This window comes from Plectropomus leopardus, chromosome 9 (assembly GCF_008729295.1).
Source record: "Plectropomus leopardus isolate mb chromosome 9, YSFRI_Pleo_2.0, whole genome shotgun sequence".
Classification (NCBI taxonomy): Eukaryota; Metazoa; Chordata; class Actinopteri; order Perciformes; family Serranidae; genus Plectropomus; species Plectropomus leopardus.
In genome coordinates, this window is record NC_056471.1 from 17997786 (window position 1) to 18021117 (window position 23332).

At 40.0% G+C, this 23332-nt stretch overlaps 2 protein-coding genes across 3 annotated transcripts; both read left to right on the plus strand.

Annotated features, from left to right (window-relative positions):
* The first annotated feature begins 1955 nt into the window (after nt 1-1955).
* LOC121948119 (reticulon-4 receptor-like 2) lies at nt 1956-8312 on the plus strand. The gene is made up of 4 exons (XM_042493394.1): nt 1956-2090; nt 3457-3683; nt 3799-4029; nt 6343-8312. The coding sequence occupies exons 1-4, from the start codon at nt 2042-2044 to the stop codon at nt 7210-7212; spliced, it is 1377 nt and encodes a 458-aa protein (XP_042349328.1). The 5' UTR covers nt 1956-2041; the 3' UTR covers nt 7213-8312.
* Nucleotides 8313-19100: 10788 nt separating this feature from the next.
* selenoh (selenoprotein H) lies at nt 19101-23123 on the plus strand. 2 transcript variants are annotated; one of them, XM_042493717.1, is made up of 5 exons: nt 19101-19164; nt 19560-19686; nt 20193-20335; nt 21390-21509; nt 22720-23122. In XM_042493717.1, exons 1-4 carry the CDS (start codon nt 19149-19151, stop codon nt 21494-21496), a joined length of 393 nt encoding a protein of 130 aa, XP_042349651.1. In that variant the 5' UTR covers nt 19101-19148; the 3' UTR covers nt 21497-21509; nt 22720-23122. The 2 variants fall into 2 exon arrangements, with proteins under 2 accessions (XP_042349651.1, XP_042349650.1); XM_042493716.1 differs by having other exon boundaries at nt 19149-19170; nt 22720-23123.
* The last annotated feature ends 209 nt before the right edge of the window (nt 23124-23332 follow it).

Below are 23332 nucleotides of genomic sequence, written 5' to 3' on the forward strand. Positions count from 1 at the left end.
GAAGGGTGCGGCAAATTTAAAAGCTTTTTTGCCAAGTTCTGTGTGAACCTTGGGGACAGACATTAAAAGAGTACTGTGGGAGCGCAGGCCATATTGATTCTGTTTTTTACACATATATGTACATAAATAAGAGGGAACCAGCCCAAATAGAAAAAAACAACCAGTGTGAGAGCCTGCTGACTGACAGAGAAGGCCAATTAGCAGCAGCGTACAATGTGCAGTGGTGTATGCGGTACCCACAGCCAGTAATGAAACATAAAGCAAAATGCTAAACAGTGTCCAGCGTCTTTAGGCACTGATCAGGTGCATTAAAAAAAAAGCAGATCACTATAATCCAACAGAGGTAAAAATGTTGCCGAAATCAAGTGTTTCCTTGACTGAAGAGAGAAACAGGATTTATTTCTGAAAAAGAAACTTTAAGCTTCAGCTTAGAAACAATCAATCAAGAACAATCAATGTGAGGTTGGAATGACAAAGTTTGGTCAATAGTAATACCAAGATATTTACAGGCGTTAACCATTTCAATTTCAACTCCTTGGGATCTTAGGAAGAGTAGATAGGAACTTTTTTCCATTTGAAAAGAGCATGACTCTAGATTTGTCTGCATTTAAAACAAGGTTGACATGAGTCAGATGGGACTGAACAACATCAAAGGCAGACTGCAGAAATGCCGAGGAAGACGTGCAGTAGATAACGCTGTCATCTGCATTAAAATGAAAAGCAGCATTTGATAAACTGAAACAAAGATAATTCACATATATGGTGAACAACAGTGGACCTAATATGGAGCCCTGGGGCACACCTTTTGATACAGGGAGGAAGGCAGAAGAAGACCCAGCAAACTGGACACACTGTTCTATCAGACAAGTAATTTGTGAACCAACTTACAGCCTGACCAGATAGCCTGATATTACAGAGCCCATCCACCAGGATGACATGATCGACTGTGTCAAAAGCTTTTGACAGGTCAAGAAAAAGAGTAGCACAATATTTTTTATGCTGCTCTTTTTCTTCCTGCCTGAAATCTACACCTATGTGCACAAATGTAATGATATCTGTGGTTTACAGAATATACAATTTCAACTATTACTTCTGGCAACAGAGCCACGTTACTTCAGTCTTTTATAGAGCATTTACAGTAAGATAACCTTGCATTTCACTTATTTAGTAAATGCAGAAAGTAAAAAGTCTTTGATGGTGACACATCAGTGGACGTACAGTATCTGTTGCCCTCAGTGGTTCAGTTTGTCACCAATCCTCCTCACACAAACATAAACAGACCATATGCTGTGTTGGATCATTTCGCTCCACCGCTGGGTTTCCCTTTTATGTTCATCTGTTGTTCTGAATTGTAGGCGGCTCTCGGCGTCTTTCCAAACTGGCCTACACTGAATGAGACAGATGATTTTTTTTGTCTTTAATGCCAAATGAGTTTTCCCACCTCCTTTCCTCCTCCAACCCCCATGTGAGTGCATGTGCATGGTGGAACCAAACAAACACCCTAAATAACCAGTTTTTAGTTATGCCGAAGAAATATTCACATTATCCCAGAAATGCTTCGCTTGTTGTCATCAAAAAGCACCATCCCTCTTCTTCATAAACGGTGTGCTTCCTCCTCACACTGCGAAAGTCACCGTCAATCTCTTTAAAGAATGACAAAATGCAGGCTTCTTTTCATGTTCAGCAATAAACTGTGTATATGGTGCCTTTACTTACCTCATCGTAATGAATAATAATGAAGTAGGCAAACAATGTTACTCACAATGAAGACAGTGACAAGGACCCGTCCTATCACTGCCTTTCATGTCGCTTCCTCCGGTGACTCTCACCCCTCCTCCCGGGCTGACGTAGAGAGGATCCTCCGCTGCCCACGACTGTGGGCAACGACCCGGCCGCGAGTATAAACAGCCTCCCTGGACTCCAGCATGTCACTGCTTCAATCCGCAGCAACTCCTTCGCCAGAGCTGAACCTCAGCAGAGATAGCAGCAAGCAGGCACCTTCACGCCGCGCAGGCTAACTCGCTTTCGGCTTTGGTTCGAGATGGAGACTCGTTGCACCGTGAGGCGATCCAGAGCCCGCAACTTTAAGGGTGAGTAAAACTCTCCATCGTGCACCTGCAGTTTGAATGCACCGAGAGGCTTTTGACTTTGCAAATGCGTTTCTGTGATTCAGGCTGGTTGATTTATTGCAGATTTTACAAATTCGTGTGCATGTGTTAAGATTTACTGATTTCCGTATTGTTCTGGGTCATGGGGGAGACAGCGTTGAAGCTTAATTTGTAGACTTTATGTTGCTTTTACGCACAGTTATTTTGCAGGCAAAGCTATTTTGAATAGTTAATAATGGACAGCAATTTAAATTTAATCATGGTTGTTATCAATGTATGTTAGAAATTTAAAAGAATGAAGCATGTAGAGGTGGCCAGTGCACAGGTTGGGGGCATTTTAGAGCAAATATTGGACAGTAAAATCTCAGCAAGAAATCTAATTTTAACGTGTTAATTCGAGTGACTTCATCAAATGTATGAAAAGTAACTTGCAACGAGTGATCATAGTTAGTTTATATGTCATCCAGTCTCTCCAGAATTCCTTTACGCACGGAGAGATGCAGATATGATTTTTGCGCGCACGGTTCGCTTGAGTAAATAACGTGCAGGAATAGTCTTAAAAGGTGTTATATTCCACGTAAAAGCCCCTTCTCTGGTTCTCCCTGTACCTTCCAGCGCAGCTAATAGTCCAACTTGTTAAGAGGTCAAGAGGTGAGCCGCTGGAAATTCTTGCGCACAACAGATGAATGGGAAGTTCATCATTATTTCATGCATGTACTTTTCCCGCGGTGGCCACCTTTGTGCACCGTTATCCGAGCTGTGCCAAGAAGCTGCTGCATTATTGATAAGAACCGAAACTGATCTGGATCTGGTTGCAGGTTTTACGCGTGCCCTCTGCGTGCAAACTTGCCAGAGGAAATCCTTTTGAAAGCCTGAGAACTTGGAAACCAGGTTAATTTAATGCAGTGAGGCACGCGTGACTTTTTTGTATCTTAAAGTTGTTTAGATTTTTGCTGATTTCCTATTCTAAACAGCTAAAAACTAGTGTGATGTAACAGGTGTCACAACAGCCACAGAGACCTATGTAAAGTGATCTGGTGGATATGTATGGGTGAATGATTTCTGTAATGTAATCTGGTTAAATATAAATGAGCCTCAAAGCCATCAACAAGACATGGCTGAGGGCTCAGCAGTGCTAAAAAGAATCACTGACAACAGCAGCAGGTTTGACAGACAGACAGTGAAGAAAGACAGGTGCCAAAAGCTGAAATCAACCTCTCGTTCTTTGTCTGTCTCTCGATCCAGGACTAAACACAACAACAATAGTCCTTTGCTGCTAACCTGACCTTCAATTTTGTCCTTTCTTCTCATGAGAACTAACCTCCTGTGTCTGTGTCTCTCTCTGCAGGTGGACTGACTTTGTGGCTGATTCTGTGGCTGGTGGTGGTGAAGCCAGGCGGGGTGTCTGCATGCCCCAAGCTGTGTGTGTGTTACCCCACGCCTATGACGGTCAGCTGCCAGTCCCAGAACATTACCATAGTGCCGGCCGGTGTGCCGTATGACTCACAGCGTGTTTTCCTGCAGAACAACCGCATCACAGAGCTGCGCGCAGACTCTTTTGGCTTTGAGACACAGGTAGAAATGGCAGTATGTGTGCATGTGTTGAATACACTAGCCATATTTACATATACTCTTAAAAATCTTTTATTTCTTCTCTTTCATCTCATTATTTTTTCTTTATTCTATTCAGGTCCTTTGGCTGTATGCCAACAACATAACATGGATCGAGGCTGGAGCCTTCAGTAACCTCAGGGTGCTGGAGGAGCTGGATCTGGGCGATAACCCACTGCAACGTTTGGAAGGTGGAGCCTTCAGGGGCTTGGAGAAGCTGCAGAGCCTGCACATGCACCGCTGCAAGCTGGCCGCTCTCCCCCATGACCTCTTCCACAAGCTGTACAGCCTGCAGTTCCTCTACTTGCAGGTAAAATGAGCACACACACGAACAGACACACACATATAGATAGTCATGCATGAGCATGTATACAAAATGTTTTCAAGGACACTTGCTGATTCCTTTATGGTCACATCCGTTGCTAACATGTAGGCTGAACACCCACACACATAGAGACACGTTTCTACTGGGCACATTGCATGATTGCTGTAAAAAAGGTTCAGTGAGTTCCACACACTCAAAAAATGCAAACTGTGACTAATATATAAGTAAATATTAAAACTAATAAGATCTAGAACCAAAGCAAAACATCTCAGCAGGTCCATTTAGCTCCATTCAACAGTGGAAGAACAAAACAGAATTTCTGTTATCATCATATTATTAACTGAATACAACAGATTGCTCTCAGAGTGATTGCAGGGAACTAGTGACGCACAATGATCAGTAATAGCACACTGAGTGACTGCCAAATCCTCCATTCACATACAGTGTATACTAGGGTTGAGTCGAATACTTGAATGAAATGATTATTGGATAATGTACGTTTAAGAGTACAAATCTCATCTGAGAAAAATGTGTTAATATCTGTAGTCATGGTGAAGGAAAAGCCCCATTTACTGTGTTTAATCTCTAACTACTGTGATCAGAGGCTCAATTCTGACGCTGTTCTGTAAATTGTTTTCTAATGAATAATAAATATAGAAACTTCTAATCAAATTAAATCAATTTCAGGTTTAAAATAATTTCTGGTTAGGTAACAACATTTTCAGGTTAAACACCACCCACATTATGTATAAACGTTGTTGGTTTCAGGTGCAAATACTGATATTTAGTTGGTTGAACAGATATAGATAAAGATACAGACAATGATGTACTTGCTCATCCCTAGTATGTACTGTATGTATAATACACAAAGGGAGCGTACGCCTACACTCGTCCTTTCAACAGCAGTTCTAGCTGCAAGTCACATGAAACAAAATGATCAAACTGAACTCTAGAAACACAGATAAAAAAAGACCCAGATGAACTCAATACTTTAAAGATCCCTGCAGCCTCATCAGACACATCAGACTACAATACAGTACAGAGTGACAGCTCCACTAATTTACCTTAGAATTTCAACCTACACCCTTTAATAAAAATAAGAACTGGGAATAAAATCATGTTTACAGAACAAAAAAACAAAAAAGACTTCATCTCTAAGCCAGAGGTTCTGACTAAGTGAGATATTTTATGGATATTTCATATAATTATTTAATGCATGACAATACCTTTACAGAACAACTGATAAACTCCACAGTTAACTCAAATAATGAACACAATATCTGCAGGAAGTTTGTGTAAAACAAGTGATCTGGATGAATTTTGAGCAGATTGATGCCTTTGAACATTGTATACTAGATGAGTTTTCTTGATATTTTTAGGAATGCTTGTTGGATTAGCTGTCTGTACATTGTCCATATAATATATATATATATATATTTTATCTTAATTTTTCTTTTGACAAATCTAATGTTTTCTTCTCCCTAAAGCTTATCCATTGTTCAGTTAGCTCTTTGGTTATTTTAACTGCATATGTTTCTAATGCAGGATGAGGCTATTCAGCAGAGCGTGAAGGCTCTGTGAATATAAATTTTAAACTCTAACCTTTGATTTTTAAAAAAGATTAAATCTTCACTTAAAAAAATGAAATGATAAAGAAATACTGTGTTATTATTATTATTATTATTATTATTATTATTATTATTATTATTATTATTATTATTATTATTATTTTTATTCTTTTTATTTTTATTCTTTCTATTTATTTTTTTAGTTTTAGTCCCTAGACCCCCTTAAAATCAAAAATGCCCCACAACCCCCATGAAGATTTAGTGACCCCTAGTGGGGTTTGGGACCTCCAGGTTGAGAACCAGTGCTTTGAGCTTTGTTCATTTAGCCCTTAAATCCCAACACTGCAGAAACATGCAGTCACTCTTTTTAGTGCACTATTGAAATTATCTTGTGTTTGTTTGCCAAAGTTGTTGTTCTCGGCTTTTTGGAAACTGACAGTGAGATCTCAGCTGTGAGTGTTTTTGAATCCACCATATTAAGCTCTGTTCCAATCTGACAATACATCCCCGCCAAGATAAAAATCTCTCCCACACTCACTGTGATTTCAGTCGATAGAGGTCACTTCTGATCATTGTAAAGCTACTTTCAAACAAGACGTCCCCCACATGTACATATATGGTATCTTCAGAGGAAGTGAGGGCTTTGCCAACTAGAACAACAAAATAGCCTGAATTTTCCCATGTGCTTTTCCACAGCACTAAGTCTTCTTGTACTTTGACTTTTCTCCAGGAGAATCAGCTCCACTTTCTGCAGGATGACCTTTTCTCAGATCTCGTCAACCTCACCCATCTCTTCCTGCATGGAAACCGCATCCGTGCTCTCTCTGAGAATGTGTTCAGAGGCCTGGTCAACCTGGACCGCCTCCTGATCCATGACAACCGCATCAGGCAGGTCAACCGTCGGGCTTTCCGTGACCTGGGCCGACTGACCATTCTTTACCTGTTCAACAACTCCCTGGCCGAGCTGCCAGGCCAGGCCATGAAAGACACCCAAGGCATCCAGTTCCTCCGCCTCAATGGCAACCCCTGGTCCTGCGGCTGTGAGGCTCGTCCCCTGTGGGAGTGGTTCCGCAAGGCCCGCATCTCTTCCTCTGAGCTCATGTGCACTTCCCCATCCCAACGCCGCGGCCAAGACCTCAGATTCCTCCGGGAGTTGGACTTCGCCCTCTGCCCTCTGCCTGACCCCGGCTCCCTGGCAGGAAGCACCACAACCACCTTCAGCACCAAAACCCGCTGGTGGTTCTCCAAGCACAAGCCTGCATCGTCATCCAAGTCTTCGTACCAGAAGAGCACAGAGACAGTGAAGGCCTTCCCCTTTTCTGCTGGCAAGCCTCAGTACCTCCCCAAACCCGCTGTTGAAACCTTCTCCAAGTACGAAATGTCAGATGATGAGAAGGCGCTCCCCAAGGTGGACCCAGAAGAATACTGGACTAACTACGGCAACGAAGACTCCTCCATCCGCTGCTTTGAGCTAGAGTGCCCCCCAGGCTATGACAACCCAGCCTTCCCCTCATCATCCTCCTCGCCCAGTGCCCAGTCCCTCCTCCACCTCCTCTCCCTCTCCATAGTCACATTCTCCCTCCATTTCCTTTTTGGCTGAACTCTTTTCTCCTTCACCCCCTTCTCCCCTCTCTGATTTCTCTCCCTGCTCTTTCAGACTCTTAACAAACACCTTGATCTTGATTCCTTTCAGTTCCCTCCTCGACCTTCAGGAGGTGCTACACTGACACAGGAGACAGGCGAGCCAGCAGGGAACTGTTTTTCAGAGCAGATGAGTTGAGCAGGACAGGATAACAATGTTGAAGTAGCTGCTGCTTCTTAGTACAGGCTTTAAAGAGTAGAGATCAGATTATAGAAACTGACTCTGATAGTGACGGTACAAAGGCAGAAACCTACAACAACATGATGAAGTGACAGAGACACAACACTCAGACAGCTGGTGGTGTCTCCAGATGGTTTTTGATAACAGCTGTTAACAACGCAGGCGTTGTGACTCTTTGACAGCTTTTTTCTATATCAACTAGTGCTCACCATCCACTCGACACTTATTTATTTCATTCATCATGAGTTCTGATCACCAGTGGCAGGAGAAAGACGTGCTTTAACACAGATCATGACTGTCAAGGGAGGAGAGAAGAAAAAGTAGGAGGTCATAGTGAAAAGAAAATCAATACAGTTTGAGCAGAGGGAGCTTAAGATGCTCATCTGAAGGGCAAAAAGGATGAGAGGATCGTTAGAACTGCAGCCAAGAGCGGCTCTCCTCTCTCCGTTAGATTCAAGAGATCCCAGAGATGCCAGCAAACCACAGCCACCCACACATGTACATACCAGTCATCATCACTGTACATACACGCGTCCTAAACTGCTCTGTATTTTAGACTAGCTGGATTTTTACATTTAATTTAGGATCATTTTAGGACCACAAACAACAGCTTGTGGTGATAGAAGAGATGCGTAGATTGTAACCAAAAGGCTAACACATGAAGAGCTCTTTTTTCAACCCTTGTGTTTCCCAGTCTTGTCTCTTCCTCTCTCAGACAGCCGAAAAACTTAGAAAGGGAAGGTTTGCTCTCCAGATTCAGATTTTCTTTTGTTTGTGTTTGTGTGACTCAATTTTTGTAGTTTGAGTAGGATTGGACTGTTGTAGACCAAAGTCTTGAAAAGACCAGTTTGATTAGGTCTCCTCTTCAAATGAGTGTATGCGCCTGTTTTGCCTTTAAAAAATATGGCTTTCGTCTGTCTGTCAGTCTGATGTCTGAACTGTCACAGAACAAGGTGAAAACAACACAAGGACTAAATCCAACAGCCCTTTGTGTAATTTGAAGCCTGTCCTGCTGGCTCCTGTTACATGACACTCAGTATGACTGTTTTTGTATGTATGTATTTCTTTTAAATCTGAAAGTCAAAAAAGTCTCTTATGCATAGATAAACTTGTTTTGTTTACAATCTGTATACTTTCAGTAATGCATGAGAGAATGTGTCTGTTTTTTTACTCTTTTCTGAATACAGAAATCCAAGAGTTTAACCAATATCTGTATTGCATGGTACTACAGACCATTAACAGACCATGCAGACCTGACATACATAAAACCATCTCTCCTATATTAAAGCTGTACTTTCTAAGATAACCTTTCTGACTCCACTGTGTGTTTTCGGATAATGGGGTGGGTATTTAAAAAGAAATCTGTTCAACGCAATGCCGATCCAACCTGATCATGGTGTATAAGGCCATACTGTGTGTTCCCCGTCAACCCCAAATGTCAGTTTGTCCATATCAATCAACCTGAACCATGACTGTGAATTTCTGGTGTAGAACATGAGGGATGCTGTCGTACTGTTAGATTCTGTATTTTTAAATGGGAAGACATTTTAGGAAAGTGTTTTGCTTTATTACAAAATAAAAGAAACAAACAAAAGTGTCTGTTGGTTTTGTTATTGTTTCACTGTTGTCGTTGTTTGCAAAGAATACCACAAAGGAATACAAAAAATAGGCAGTGAGCTAGCACATGAGAAAAAAACACAAAATATCCAGATAACAATAGATAATAGAAACCTGAGTGATGGTAGTCTAGCAATCCAACAATTCATTCACTTGGAATCAATAGCCTTCTGAACAGAGCTTTTATGCAGGCACTTTTACACAGCACAATAAGCGAATCATAAGCATGAGAGTGACCAATTTCATCAAAGCACTCCTTTATGTTGAAGTCTGATGGCTTTGATGTTCAATCAAATCAACAATCTTTGTTTTTTAAGAGAGGAACATACAGTGCTCCTGTCAAACCTCTCAGAAATAGGAGGTGGTATTTGTAGTTTGTGAGTGAGTGTACGTGTGTGCTTACGCAAGTGTGCAATGCGTAAGAAATCCATTGTGATAGTGTGAGTGTGTTTGTAGAAGGTCAAGTCTCAACTTGTCCTCGCCCCAGTCACACAGCTATATTGGGCGATATTATACAGAGCGATGGATGAATAAGATGGCGAGGTGTGTGTGTGTGTGTGTGTGTGTGTGTGTGTGTGTGTGTGTGTGTGTGTGTGTGTCTGTTTTGGGGGTGTAATGGAGAAGTATGATTCAGGGAAGGGGCTGAATGGGAAACACGCCAGGCAAAATGTGACGATGTGTCCCGGAATCAGCACACCCCCTCAACAGATTAACTCTCACCGTGATAATGACGGTGATGCATATATACACTCATGCATGTGTTGCACATATGCACATGTGCAAATAGCCTACACACTCACACATACTCACACGCACAAATAAAAAGTTCAGATAAGTTTGGTTGAGCGGCCCTCTGATCTTTTTTGTCTTCCAGCTCAAGTTATTCATCACTTTTAACACCTCACTTTCCTTCTTCCTCTTTTCTCTGCTTTATTTTCTCCTCTTTGTGATGAAAGCTACTTCACCCCTTCCAGTCATCATTTGCAGCAGACAAATCATCAGACCCACCTACATGGTTGTCCTTTACAGCTTCTTTCTTTCAGAACTTTGAATTTCCTCAAATTTAACATGCACATTTTGACCACAAAGGAGGTGAATTTAATTTTGAGGATGCACAGCACTGAGACAACATTCTAGGTGTATCACTGTTGTTAATAAACTAACCAATGGAAATGCTATGAACCAGTGTCATAGAGGTAGAGGTTTGTTGCGTTGTTGTTGTTGTATGTTGGGTTATTGATTGGTTGCAGAGGCAACAATGTTAAAAATCCTTGTTCCCAGTCTAACAGTAAAATCTGCTGTTTGTGTTGCAACATTTTTTTGCAGTAAAAAAAGACAGAGACTAAAAGAGCGGCTCTTGTTATTTAAGTAGAATGGTGCTTTGAGCCTCATCCTAACATCAGCAGGCCAGCATGCCCACAATGACACTCATGACAATGAATGAACTTCACAGTCATTGTTCCATTTTGTTTTTTAACCCTGTCACACACAGTGGTCACTTCATGGACCAGCTATTTACAAAGCTATTTTCTTGCATGCATGGGCTCTGATGTTATAGTTCTGTATAAACCACCACAGTGAACTCGAGTGAGTCATGCCATTCACTGCCACCCACTGGCCAGGTGTTGTAGGTGCAACACACATCTTTAAAACCAAGATGGCTGGCAGAATGCAGGAAATGTTGTGCAGCTCAGGAATATCTCAACAATGTTACAATAATAGGAGACTTTTGCAGGTACGTATAATTTAAAATTTGGGAGGAAATTAGGATTAATCTTCTGTCCACTGAACTGGACATCAAGCATTGCTGGCTGTATTTCAACAACAATTAACAGGCTACAATCACTGCAACTTTGTTGTTATTGGAAAAAAAACCTTCATATGCAGTAACTTTTTTGGCTGTTAGTCAATGGATTTATGCTATAAGAATTTATCTTTCAACTAAAATATGTGAACACACCAGTTTAACACCATAAAATATATAATTTTATAGTTTCACGCAATCTATCATTTTTTTAAAATTGGTTTATATGTCTGCAGTTGACAACTTGAATGCATGATCTCCACTCATGTAGACATGTGAAAAACTTGAAGTTTCAGTTTTGTTTGTTTGTTTGTACATTTTTTTAAGAACTTCAGTTTTTTTTTTCTTAAAGAGGGAAATACAGCACTTAAAATAAAAATCTTGATTGAGGTAATCATAATTCATGCATGAAAGGGCTAGAGGTGGTTTTTGTGTGTGTGTGTATGTGTGTGTGTGTGTGTGTGTGTGTGTGTGTTCCTGTAGATACAAATGTAAAGAGGCGTAATGCATTCACTTCAAAAAAATATTTTCCCTGTTAGATTATTATAAATTCAGAAAAACAACAATGCATTAGATTTTTTTTCTCCTTGAAAATTCATAATTCTGAAATTATAATCTTGTTAATTCAGAAAAACAGAGCAGAATATAAGTGAATGCATAATGTGCACATGCAATAATTTCAATATTTTGAAAAAGTTGCAGTAGATGTTGAAATTGAAAAATTTTGCAATTAAACATTTTCCTGTAGAAGTTACACTATCAAGACAAGTGGTGTCAAACATATAGCTCGGAGGCCAGACTGGCTGCCAAAGGCCCCAATCTGGCCTGCTGGACGACTATACACACGTAATGTTAAAGCACTTTTAAAAGCATTTCAGGTTTCAGGAGCAAGTTAACAAGTTAAATAGTGAGTACCTACTTCATGCAAAATGCTGCCTCAGAGGCTTTTTCACCCTGACCAGAATACAGCTTGCCAAGAGAAAAAAAAGAGAATACTCATTGTCTCATATTTTAAGATATTGAACATTGTGCAAAATACTGTCAGTCAGCAGTGTCAGTACAAAATAATCTGTATCGGATTAATATCTTAATATAAGTGGAACCTTGCTGTAGCGCCACTGCTGAAAGTTTAGATTTGTAAATGATTTGTAAGGCAGAAGATAACTTAATAAATCCTCCATAGCTTCCACTTTAGTTCAGTGTGGTGATGCTATCTTGACTACTCAGGAGTGGAAATGTATGGAAAAATGCAAATGACAGTGAGACTGAATGAATTTGACTAAAGCTAGAGGAGCCAAAAAAACCCAAACTCCCATATAACCCATATAAAGAGCTGAGAATGTAACACCGTCACAAACCATGCTGTGTTTTGAGAACTGAATTGTTTTTCTCAACTATCTTTGTCCCCCGACTGCTACTATTCACAGTTATCTCTCTTTTCATCTCAAAGTATTGACTGAAAGATTTTACACTTGGTGCACTTGTTCATGGCAACCAGGGAAATGTGAAAAATGACTAAAATAAACAATTGAGGCTTGTTGAGGGAAACATACCAAAAAGCCAATCGGGTGCTGCTCATGTAATATAGCATAAGGCAGTTAAAGGGGGGAGTTTTTCTTTGACGTCAGGGTGTTAGGGCTTTAAATGAATAGATCGATATTTTGGAATCCGTTTGTGACATGGAGTGAGTTGAGAAGATGGATACCATTCATACACCTCTCAGACTACATCTTGCAGCCAGCTAAAAAGCAGATTATTTGTCACCTTTGGTTACAGCTAGTCTAGCTGTCTTATCTTATATCCAGCGTTTGTGTTGAGCTAACTGGCTGCTGGCTGTAGCTTAGAGTATAGAGTTGTGTCAGTCTCCTCATGTAAGTCTTGCAGCAAACTCTAAGGCCGAAAAATGACGCAATTCCCTTAGATATCTTTGTTAATGCACCCTTTCACATTTTCTTTAAGCTGAAAGTTATGCATAATTAAGGTTGGACTGCTTTGAGTAACAGACTCTCTGCCAATAGTGTCCTCGCCTTCTCAGTCAGATCCATCTCTCGCTCCTCCACAGCGTCAGCATAATATGCGTCAGCCTCTCTGTCTCTCTCACGGTCACTTCTGGCAACGCCCAAAATGCTGAACTCGAGGCTTCAGGACAGGAGTCGAGCCTTCAGACATCAGTTTTTTGTGGAAATTATTTACGATATGGAACAAGTGAAACATCACTGCTGATTTTAAAGGTTGGCCAATTCTTTTGGCGAACAGTTACATGCAGGCAGCAATCACATTCGACTCAAAGTATTACACATAATGACCAATAGCATTGTAGAAATAATTATAAAACAGCTTGGAGGCCACTTTGAAGTTGCACTGTGTAAAAAGCAATTAACTCAGGGTCACAATTTCACAGAAATGCAGATGGCAGTATTTGAAGACTGTGGACATCTTATCCTGCCAGGGTTAACCACCTCCGGAAATGCACATCAAAAACTCGAATCGTGACCAATGTTCTTACTCTTCCTATGTTTCCAAGTTGTTCTTTTATGGTAAAAGTGTAGGCGTTTCTCCTTATATGCCTGAAAGCAGCTGCCTGGGTGGTCATGGGACATATTTGCTGTTTTTCCGGTGCAGGAACACAACAAGGCCATTAGCAGAGAGAATTTCTCTGAAGTCGTCAGACTTTGATGATGTGCGCACATTACACTCTGCCCACTTATTCTCCCCCAACTTGCTATCCTATTTTGTGCCTCTGCCTGTCTTCCTCTCTTTTGTGTGATTGCCTGCCTTTCATATGCTGTCACTCAGTCTTTGTCTGAACCCCTTATCACTCCGGCTCCTCTCTCTCTGCCTGTCATACCGTCTCTCCCACATGGCAATGCTCGTCTTGGCCAAGCCTGCGTGTTGGCTCGCGTGAGTTCCGTATTCGTTTCCATGCCATTGGCGTGTTTGCTGACGTTCACCCTCACACATGTTCTTATTTGTCGTAGATGAACTGAGATTCACACCCTGACGTCAGAGGGCCCAGGAAAGGAAACAATGAACCCGAGAGACTTTCAGGAGGATAAAATGGATTCAGTCACTGTGTGCTGCCCTGAAACAATAGAATCTACAAATATTGTCTTTTTCGGACCTTATAGAGGAGAATAGGTTTATAAATGCAGCTGCAAATGATGGTCGTCAATTATGAATGTCACGTTGACTGTAGCACTGTTGTATTGCACTCACCAGCTCCCACTGTGCAGCACATGGAAACATGAGCCCTCCCATGCAGCAAATCTCTATTGCTAATAACACCAAACGGAAGAGGAAGGAAAAAGAGCATAAACAGATACACAGGGAGACCCCCTAACTATCTAAATTAATAATTTTATGAGGAAACACTGACTATTCTCACTGAACAGTGAGACTTTTTTATGAGTTCACACACTGAGCAATAATGAGCCGATCAACTGTGTGTGTCACCAGATAAAATGCTACTAAAAGGGCATCAGTGGGAAACCTCTACAAAATATTTACAAAATACAAAAAAAGAAGAAACTTTGGCAAAAGAAACAGAGGTTACTTTTACCATGTACTTAAGGGCAGAGCCACTTTGAGTGACAGGCTGTCTACTGACAGTGTCTTCTTCTTCTCAGTCAGATCCACCACTAGCTTTTCCACAGTGCCAGCCTCTGCCCAAATACAGTCACTTCTGGCTCCAAAAAAACCAAGATGCCTAACTTGAGGCTTCAAAACAGGAGTTTGCAAACCAATGGTCGATGTCATGGTAGCTACATCAATCATGTTTACAGTCTGTAATTTTTACTCATGCGGATTTATTTCATGCAAATGGTTTTTAAATGGTTTTCATCATCCCATATGCTAGAAACCACGAAGGTTCCTGTAATTCTTCAAGTGCACCCAAAACATAAAAATAAACAAAACTGGAGCTGCATTCACATACACAAAAAACTGTGAAAAGTAGAATATGATAAAGCAACTTTCAAAACTGCAAAACATCCAGTGATTGAAAAAGTATTCTTTTACTGAAGTAAGAGTAAAAATACTCTTGGTCAAGTTTAAGAGCAAGCCTATTATCAGGTAAATTTTACATGCAGCCAACATGCTATAAGATTGGTATTATTTTACATATGTAAGCAGCATTTTACTATTGTAGCACTTTGATGGCGTTTATTTATGTACTTGTCGTTACGTACTATGTCGTTTAGTCCAGTATTTCACACCCTTTGGGTCAGGGATGTATGCCAGCTCGGAAGATGTTGCCGCCCTGGTTCCCTTAACAAAATATCCTCTTTGAATATTGCACCAAATAAGTTCTGTGGCAAACAAGCATTTTATGATATCATATGATACTTTGTGATATTGATACTTCAGCAAGATAATCTTCACAAATGTACACCACTTTAATGATTTTTGAAGCAATAAGTAAAAAGCCAATGTTAGGACATCAACAAACTACACCATGGTCACATGACCTTAACGTTACCTCCAGATTTAGGCTGCAGCGTGGCTCACCGTGATGACGTTCTGCATAGTCACATTTAGCCACTTGTTAACACCCACCTTTTTAAAGAAACATAACAGCTTTATGCCTTTAGTTTTTCCTATAAAGCTGACATTTTTTATTTTGAAGAACAAAATATGAAATCTTGTAAGCCTGTGTTGGTCACAGACGTTATTTCAGGCATCTAACCAAAAAACAATTAAAAGAAACCATTGACTTTGAGACGAGGGAACTGGGAGTGCTGAAATGCTAGCTCATTTTATAGTTTCAGGACTCATATGGAGCACTCTGTTTCAAAAGCTTAATATGAGCTTTTTATGTCAAATCTAAATCTAAAACGTAACTATTATTACTGTCAAATAAATGTAGTTGAGTAAAGGTATAAAGCTGAATAAAATGGAAATGCTTCAGTAAAGAACAATTCCAATACTAAATACTTTAGTGTATGTACTTAATAACTCATCACTTAACCACTGAGCATCAAACAATAATGCTCTGAAAACAAAACATTGTTTTGAATAAATCTAATATAAATCTATTGATTTTTATTGATAAACTTAACGATTTGAGAATTCTCAAAATTAGACTTCCCAAGCATGTAGTGTTTGAGATCTTAAACTCTTCAGATCGTGTTTGGAAAAAAAAAGACATGATGGAAACTTGCTTTGTTTCTTTTGCTCTTATGCTGTGTTCACACTACGAGCAACTACGCGACAGTGCGACATTATCACTGAGTCACTGCTGAAGTGTTGCTCAAGCACAAGATAACGTAGCTTTTTTGTCACAGACTTGTTTGTGTCTGCTATTTGCCTCAAACCAACTCCACTGAACGTCATCTTAAGTTTGCATTTGGACAAAAAAAACCCAAAAAACTTTGCTTTTGATCTATGCCTGAGCCTTTTTCAACATCACATTACACCACCAAATTGCATCCCAGCGTGCTCAGAAATGCATGTAAAGCTCGTAAAGTGTCAGCTAACTGAGCTATATAACACAGCACCACAATAGAAACAAAAGCATATGATTGGTTGTTGCTTTCCTGCATCATTGATAAACTGAAAAAGTTAATGGCAGCTCAACTTTGATTTGTAGTGCGTCACGACCATCTGCATAGACAAGTGTCATGTGTCCATTTGTAATTTTATGTCACTGGCTTCCATTAAAAGTGGCTTGCAACGTGAACACAGCATAATACATACAGGTGTGAGAAACATCAGGTAAGGTCTCTGTACAAAGGAATATTGATAAAGTAAAAGTCACAGCAGCTCAATAATTTTCGTGTTTCACTTCACCCACATTTTCAAGGCAGCAGGTAAAACATAAAAAAATGTATGTTTTTAAGTTGAACCAGTTTGCGATGTTTCATAGTGTAAATTTACAAAGTGATTAACAGCTTGAAAAAGAAAATGCACAGCAGGCTAAATAAACACTTAAACATCAGATTACATCTTTACCAGCTGGTGAGTCTGAAAGAATCAGAATATAATGCTGCAGCAGAGAAAAACAAGCTTAGAAAAAAGACCTGCATTTATGAATGAAATATCTGCCTTCTGTTGTTGCTCCTCTGCTTGCTTGGGTCTACGCACAGAAATATCTGCGTGGATGTATGAGTGTTTGTGAGCATTGATCACAGGATTACACATCGTGCAGTTTGGAGGCAACCAGGGGCTCTGTACATCCGGTCTTGAGTCAGTTTGAAGTAAAAGAGGAGAGCGGGGTGAAGACAGGGCACATCTGTCCCACAGTCTGTCCGCCCCGCTGAAGGTTTACGCACACAGCTAAAAATACAGAGCCACAGACTGCAGAGACAGATTGGAATCCAAAGACGCAGCAGAGATTTAACATGCCTTTGTGTCTGGCCTGTTGTTAGAAAGAGTGACATACAGAGTAAAAGATTTAATCATACGGCAAAGACAGCCACAGTGAAAGTGGCTGCACAGCAAAGATGAAGTGAAAGAAGAGTTTGCTGTGAACAAAAGAACAGTTATTAAATGAGTGTTTGTGAGTCACTCACAACGCCTCCCTCTGGGGAGTTGTTTGGCACATGTTTGTTGGCACAGACGCAGCCAGTGACGTCCATTTGTATGAGTGCCCAAAAATGTGACTGCCACATTCACTGCGTGTGAACACGTGGATTCTGTATTGCTATTCCGGCAACACCATATTTGCTTTTAACTTGGTGCACACAAACACATCCGACAGTAGCTCTGCTGGGTTTTCTCTCGCTCTCTCTTTTGTTTTTTTGGGGTGCTGTCTTTCTGTTGTCTCTCACAGGCCTACATTTGGAAAATAGACGATGCAAGCAATTACAGATCTTTGGAGGACAACCCCTTGGGACCTAAAGTAATCTTTCCCACTTATACAGAGGACAGATTTTGAGTTGAAATAGCCAGACGGAGAATTTGATCTTTAGGTTTTTAGCTGAATGGGATGACGCAAATATGAGATCAAAAAAGTCTGTGCGATTCTGTCAGCCATCTGTGTTTCTAAATTTGCTTCTTTATTTACGTATGTTGTTGATTTAAAGTATTTAACATTAAGTGCATTTCAAGCCGTTGTTAAATAAATTGTGACACAATTGCTGGAAACAAAAGAATAAAGAGAAACAAGTCCATCTCATTTGTTGCATCATAAAAACCTCAACTTGTGGATGTACGATCATGCTGATCCGTCCCATCTGATGTGAATGATAAACACCCTGCTTAGGTTTTGCCACTGGTGTCTGCTTTTGCTCTTCTAACCGTTGCTGTGTCTTGTGTCCCACCGCATTCACTGAACAATTAGTAGATGCATGTCGATGCTCTGCTTTTTTATTTGCTCTTTCTGCCAAGCTAACTGGATAGCCTTCTCCAATGTGAGCTCTGACTGGAGCTGTAATTGATGGGAGACCTCGTTATCTTGGATGCCATTGACTAAGCTGTCTCTTATTTGCTCAAACCCGCACAGGCTCCTTACAGAGGTTTCAACATTCTTTTCGGGCGTTTGGGCCCCTTCATGGAAGCATGCAGGGCCGTGGATAATGATTCATTTAGGTATAAAGTGTTCAAACCTTTCTATGACTGTCCATTAATCAAACTCCAGTTTATCTTCCACTTAGTTATATATGAAAGATAACCCTGCTGAATAAAAGCCCCAGCTTGACCAGCTTAAGATGGGTTTTAAGGTGGTTGACCAGCTTGTTTGACCAGTGTGAGGTATATTTTCCTATACTTTTCAGTGGTTCAGCTGGTCATACCAGCTTGTGATGGTCACTCTTGCTGGTTGAAATTCCTGTAAAAAAATGAATCCAAATCAATGTCCTTGAGTGTTGGGAAATAATTGTGTCATGATAGGGAAGTATGAAAAGCAAAGGGCATAAATCACTTAAGTCCACTGTTATACAATACGCATAAAGATTAATGTGTGCAGCTTGATAGGCTGGTCACACATATACTGCAGGTAGCCCACCCAGTTTATCCATCAAAAACCAGCAAGAACTGGGTGACCATCTAAGATCATCTTCCAAAAATGTGAAATGGTGAAATTGCGCTTTTCTATTTTTCAACAGTATATGGCTGCTCAGCACCGTTGAAGACATTGTTTGTGTTGTGAATATTCTGTTAAGTCAAACTTTGCAACTATTCATACACGTATCTTAATGCGTAATAAATTATTTTATTAAAAAACCTGAAATTTTATCAATTGACATGTTTAAAAATAAACCTTCCCTATAGTGGTTTCGTCCGACACCCCTTCAGCCATAAATTGTGGTACAGCCTACATGCGCGGCGCGCGAAACTATTTTTTTTTTTAACAGCAATGGCGTCTACAGCAGGTAAGGGTGTGTGTTTTTGTGTGCATTATACTGTGAAGAAAGAAAACTCTAATAAAGTAACACGATAGAAATGTGGAGTATATTGTTTCCAGTTTATAATACAGTTCCACTTTGTTGTAGCACTTGTGACAGCTGTCGTCATGTTTTGGTTTTGGTCAGAGGTCGTCTTGTAAGCTGCAGGTTGCCATGGAGCTTCGTTAGCTAGCTTCATGGCTAACTGTTAACGGTGGAGCTAAGCGTCCAAACTGGTGGGATTTATACAAAACTTTAGATCTGCCGGTTTCTATTGTCAGTCACAGAAGCGTCAAATGAGTTAACGTTATGACTCATCCCTGGTATCTTCTACAATACTGATTAGTCAGTATGTAAACAAACATAACATCATGTGTGTTCAGGTCGACGAGGAAGGAAGCGCAAAGCGGAGGCTCAGGCCGAGGAGGAGAAACCATCTGTGGAGGAGAAGAAGGACAGAGGAGAGGGGGAAGACGACCAGGAGGGCCAAAGGGTGGTCATTGAACACTGGTGAGTAACTTATTAGTCAGGGTGCATTTTTAATATCTAAAGCCAAATGGCTAGTGAGTGTTTTCATTTAACTAGTCGCTCTTTGCATGTTAGCCATCGTTATTCCGACTGGTGAGCAAAACAATACTATCAGCCACATGCTTTTTTTGCCAGCATTGTGCTAGTGGGTGGTGCTTAATATGTTCCCTTCTAGTGAGATCACATTGTAGTGAGATAAGCACTTAACCATATTCACTTTTCAAATACCTCATTATAATGAAAAAGTACTCAAAAGTTAAAGTATTACTTGGAATTTCCTCATTTCTCTTCCCTTTTACTCCTCCTCTTTAGTTTAGATGATATTACCCCCTAAAATGTAGTTGGGTATGAGTATCAAATGGTAATCACTCAGAGTTGCACTTGAGTAAATGCACAGATTTTTCATCATATGCTGCCATGCTCCTAATGGATAACTGTAGTAAATTGCACTGATGTTCACCTGATGGTTGATCTGTCATTTCTTGTAGTAAGAGCTGACGAGTGTATGGGCGTAATGCTGAGGAGGTGAAATCTGCCCTCTTAGCTGCCCACCCTGACCTGACTGTGGTCCTCAACCCTGAGAAGCCGCGAAGGAACAGCTTTGAGATCACTCTGCTGGATGGAGGCAAAGGTGAGGAGAAGGAATCAGGGAAATCCAAGAATAATAATTTAAAGTTTCAGTTCACCAAAACTAAAACCAACAAAAACACACAATTTTTCCAACCGCTGCTCGCCATGCACCCTGTTTGGTTTAATCTGCTGAGCTCATGAGTGGTGGTGAATGGAATTTCATGTGGTGGTTATAGCATTAAACAGAATCACTAAGCATTGTACCTTTCTGGAAAGTGCTCGAGTTACGTAGAATAATCACAGGCCTCGTTTTGGATAATTGCCGTAGTTTTATTCCTATTTTAAAACTCACTTCACTATTTAAATTCAGTATTTGTATTCTCCCTTTATGTTAACTGTTTTGCACCGAAACACCAAGTCAAAATCCTTGTATATCTAAATTTACTTGTCAATAAAGCCAGATTCTAATTCTGAACAGCTTTCATTTATGGGGCCTTTGGATCTATCAGAATAAACAGTGTGTGGTTAAGACACAGACATTGGGTATTTCAGCAGGAATGATGTATACAGGAGCTCGATGTGAACACAAACTTTAGAAAGAAAAAAAAACGAGTTGAATGAAACAACCGTTCAGTAAAGTATCATAAATTTAATTTTATCGTCAAGTTTAAAAGGTTTTGCATTGGCTGTATATAACTACAAGTGGGGAAAAAAGTAATATCTTGCCAGAACGTGTATGTGTGTGCCCAGAGTGGTTGTCTGTTTTGGCTCATTAATCCCCGCTTAAACAGTCAACAAGAGGCTGTGTTGACCCAGGAGTGCAGAATTGCCACCAGAGTGATTAAGCTTGCACAGAGACGTGCACACGTCTTATCAGCCATAATGCTCATGTCCATGTGTTGTGTTTAAATGTATGATTATTTTTTTCTGGACTGGCGAGGTTGCTACACCAGTTTCTTTTCACTTTCCACCTAGTTTTTGATTACCTGAATAAACACGTTAAATTGTCTTGAGGCACTTAATTTTACTGCTCTCTTCTGGGGGCTTTTTTAAACACTTAAAGCTTTGCGCATCTATATTTGTCCTACAAATGAATTTCTGTGTCATCCCTATAGAAACCTCTCTGTGGACTGGGATAAAGAAGGGTCCACCGCGTAAGCTGAAGTTTCCTCAACCTGATGTCGTAGTTGCTGCTCTAAAGGAGGCTCTGAAGACCGAGTAGACACCCAGTGAAGGTTTGTCATTTAAAAGCTGTCAGACAAAATAGTAGATACAGAATTAATCAAGTTTTGCACTGTTACACTAAATAATTCAGCTGTAATAAAAAGAAGTGCAGAATTAAATGAAACTTCGAAGACTTTCTGCATTATTTAGTTCTGGAGGTCAGTGGTGTTAAATGTAAAAGGGTTTCACACAAAGGAGATGAAGAAGGATTTAAAATACATGTGCAGTACATATGAAAAAATGGCTTTATGGGAGCTCATGTTAGAAATGCCACTTTCCAAAAAGTTATTTTAGGTTGTTGCTATTTTTTGTTTAGTTAGTTAAAATGGGACACATTACAAGGAAAGTTTGATACAATTTCATCTGTATTGACTGGCTTGTGAACCAAAATTGACAAAAAAAATATGATAGTTTTATTATTTCCTTTGCCTTTGCAGTTTTCTCCACTGTTCAAAGAAAACCTTAAAGGGAAGTTTTGGTATTTTTCAATTGCTGGACCCTATTTTCCTATGTTTTTTTTAAGTGACCAATGGAGACAAAAATGTTATTGAGCGTTCAAAAGAGGACTACTAGGGAGAATTTCCGGTGTTGTTTTTCAAGTGTATCTTGGTGAAAAGATTTTCAACGTCATGGCTGAAAAGTCTTTTTTGACTGTTTTAAAAAAAAATGTTGCACTTTATTTTTCATAATCATAAAATGAGTTTGAGGCAAAACACATTTGCTCGTTAGTTTTTACCAGCATCTCCTGAGATACTTTGTATCTTAAAAATACATTTTTTTCTCCCAGAGCCATGCGTCATAGACTAAATTTGGATTTTCTTTTATGTCTTAACATTTTGTGAGTCACCAGCCGAGGGGAAACGTTAAATGCTTGTTAGTCGAGATTATGACACAACCTTCAGCCTGTAGACCATCACTAACAGACTTTTTAGTTTCTGTGGCAGGCAGAGTGTTGTGTACCCCTCTGTGAAATTATATTAGCAAGTCTGAAAATGAAATCAAGCTGAGTATTGCTCCTTTTTTTGCATGTTTTGCATAACAGGTTTCAATAAACCACATGCAATCAGTTTTATACAGTTACCCCCCTAGTTTGCAGATGTGTCCATATTGCTATTTCAGACTGATGGCCTCTAAAGGTGAATAGTTCTGTAGTACACAGCAGTGTTGTGTTAGGAATGTTTGTATGTCAGAGTTTAACAAAATAAATTATCTTTCATGCAGCCAAGACTTCAGGAGACGTGGTCTGTGGAAGCAGAATGATGAGGAGAGACCAATGGGATGTTCTCAGTCCCTCCTCTGATGAACCAGGCTCCATCAGCTCACATCTTCTGGGTGCATGGTGACACCTAGTGGAGTGTCTTTGAGCCAGCACATTACTCAGATGCTGTTATGTTGTTTTTTATGTTTGTTCTTCCCCATTTCTGAATGGTTTAATTTGCTTATATAACATTTTTTAGGTAAATAAAGTTTCTTGTTTTGTAAATATTGGATGTTTTTTTTTATTAACTCTGACCAAACAGTCAGTGTGTAAGGAGGATCTTGTAACTGCAGTTTTAGGATTTTTATTGTCGAGTTGCAGCTAAATTGCAAAGAGAATTCTTGCAGAACGGGGATTGATTAAAACAACCATGAATATATTTTGATGACTAGATTGAAACATTGAATCTTGGTTTTTATTTAGTAATGATTAAAAATGCATTTTCTACAAAAAAAGTTGATCCACTTTTGATAGGATCAATGACATATTACCAGTATCACCAATACAGAAGCCTCAATTACATTCAAAGCTTCAAGATGGCATTTATGGCCATGTCTCAAAAAAAGTTTCTTTGTC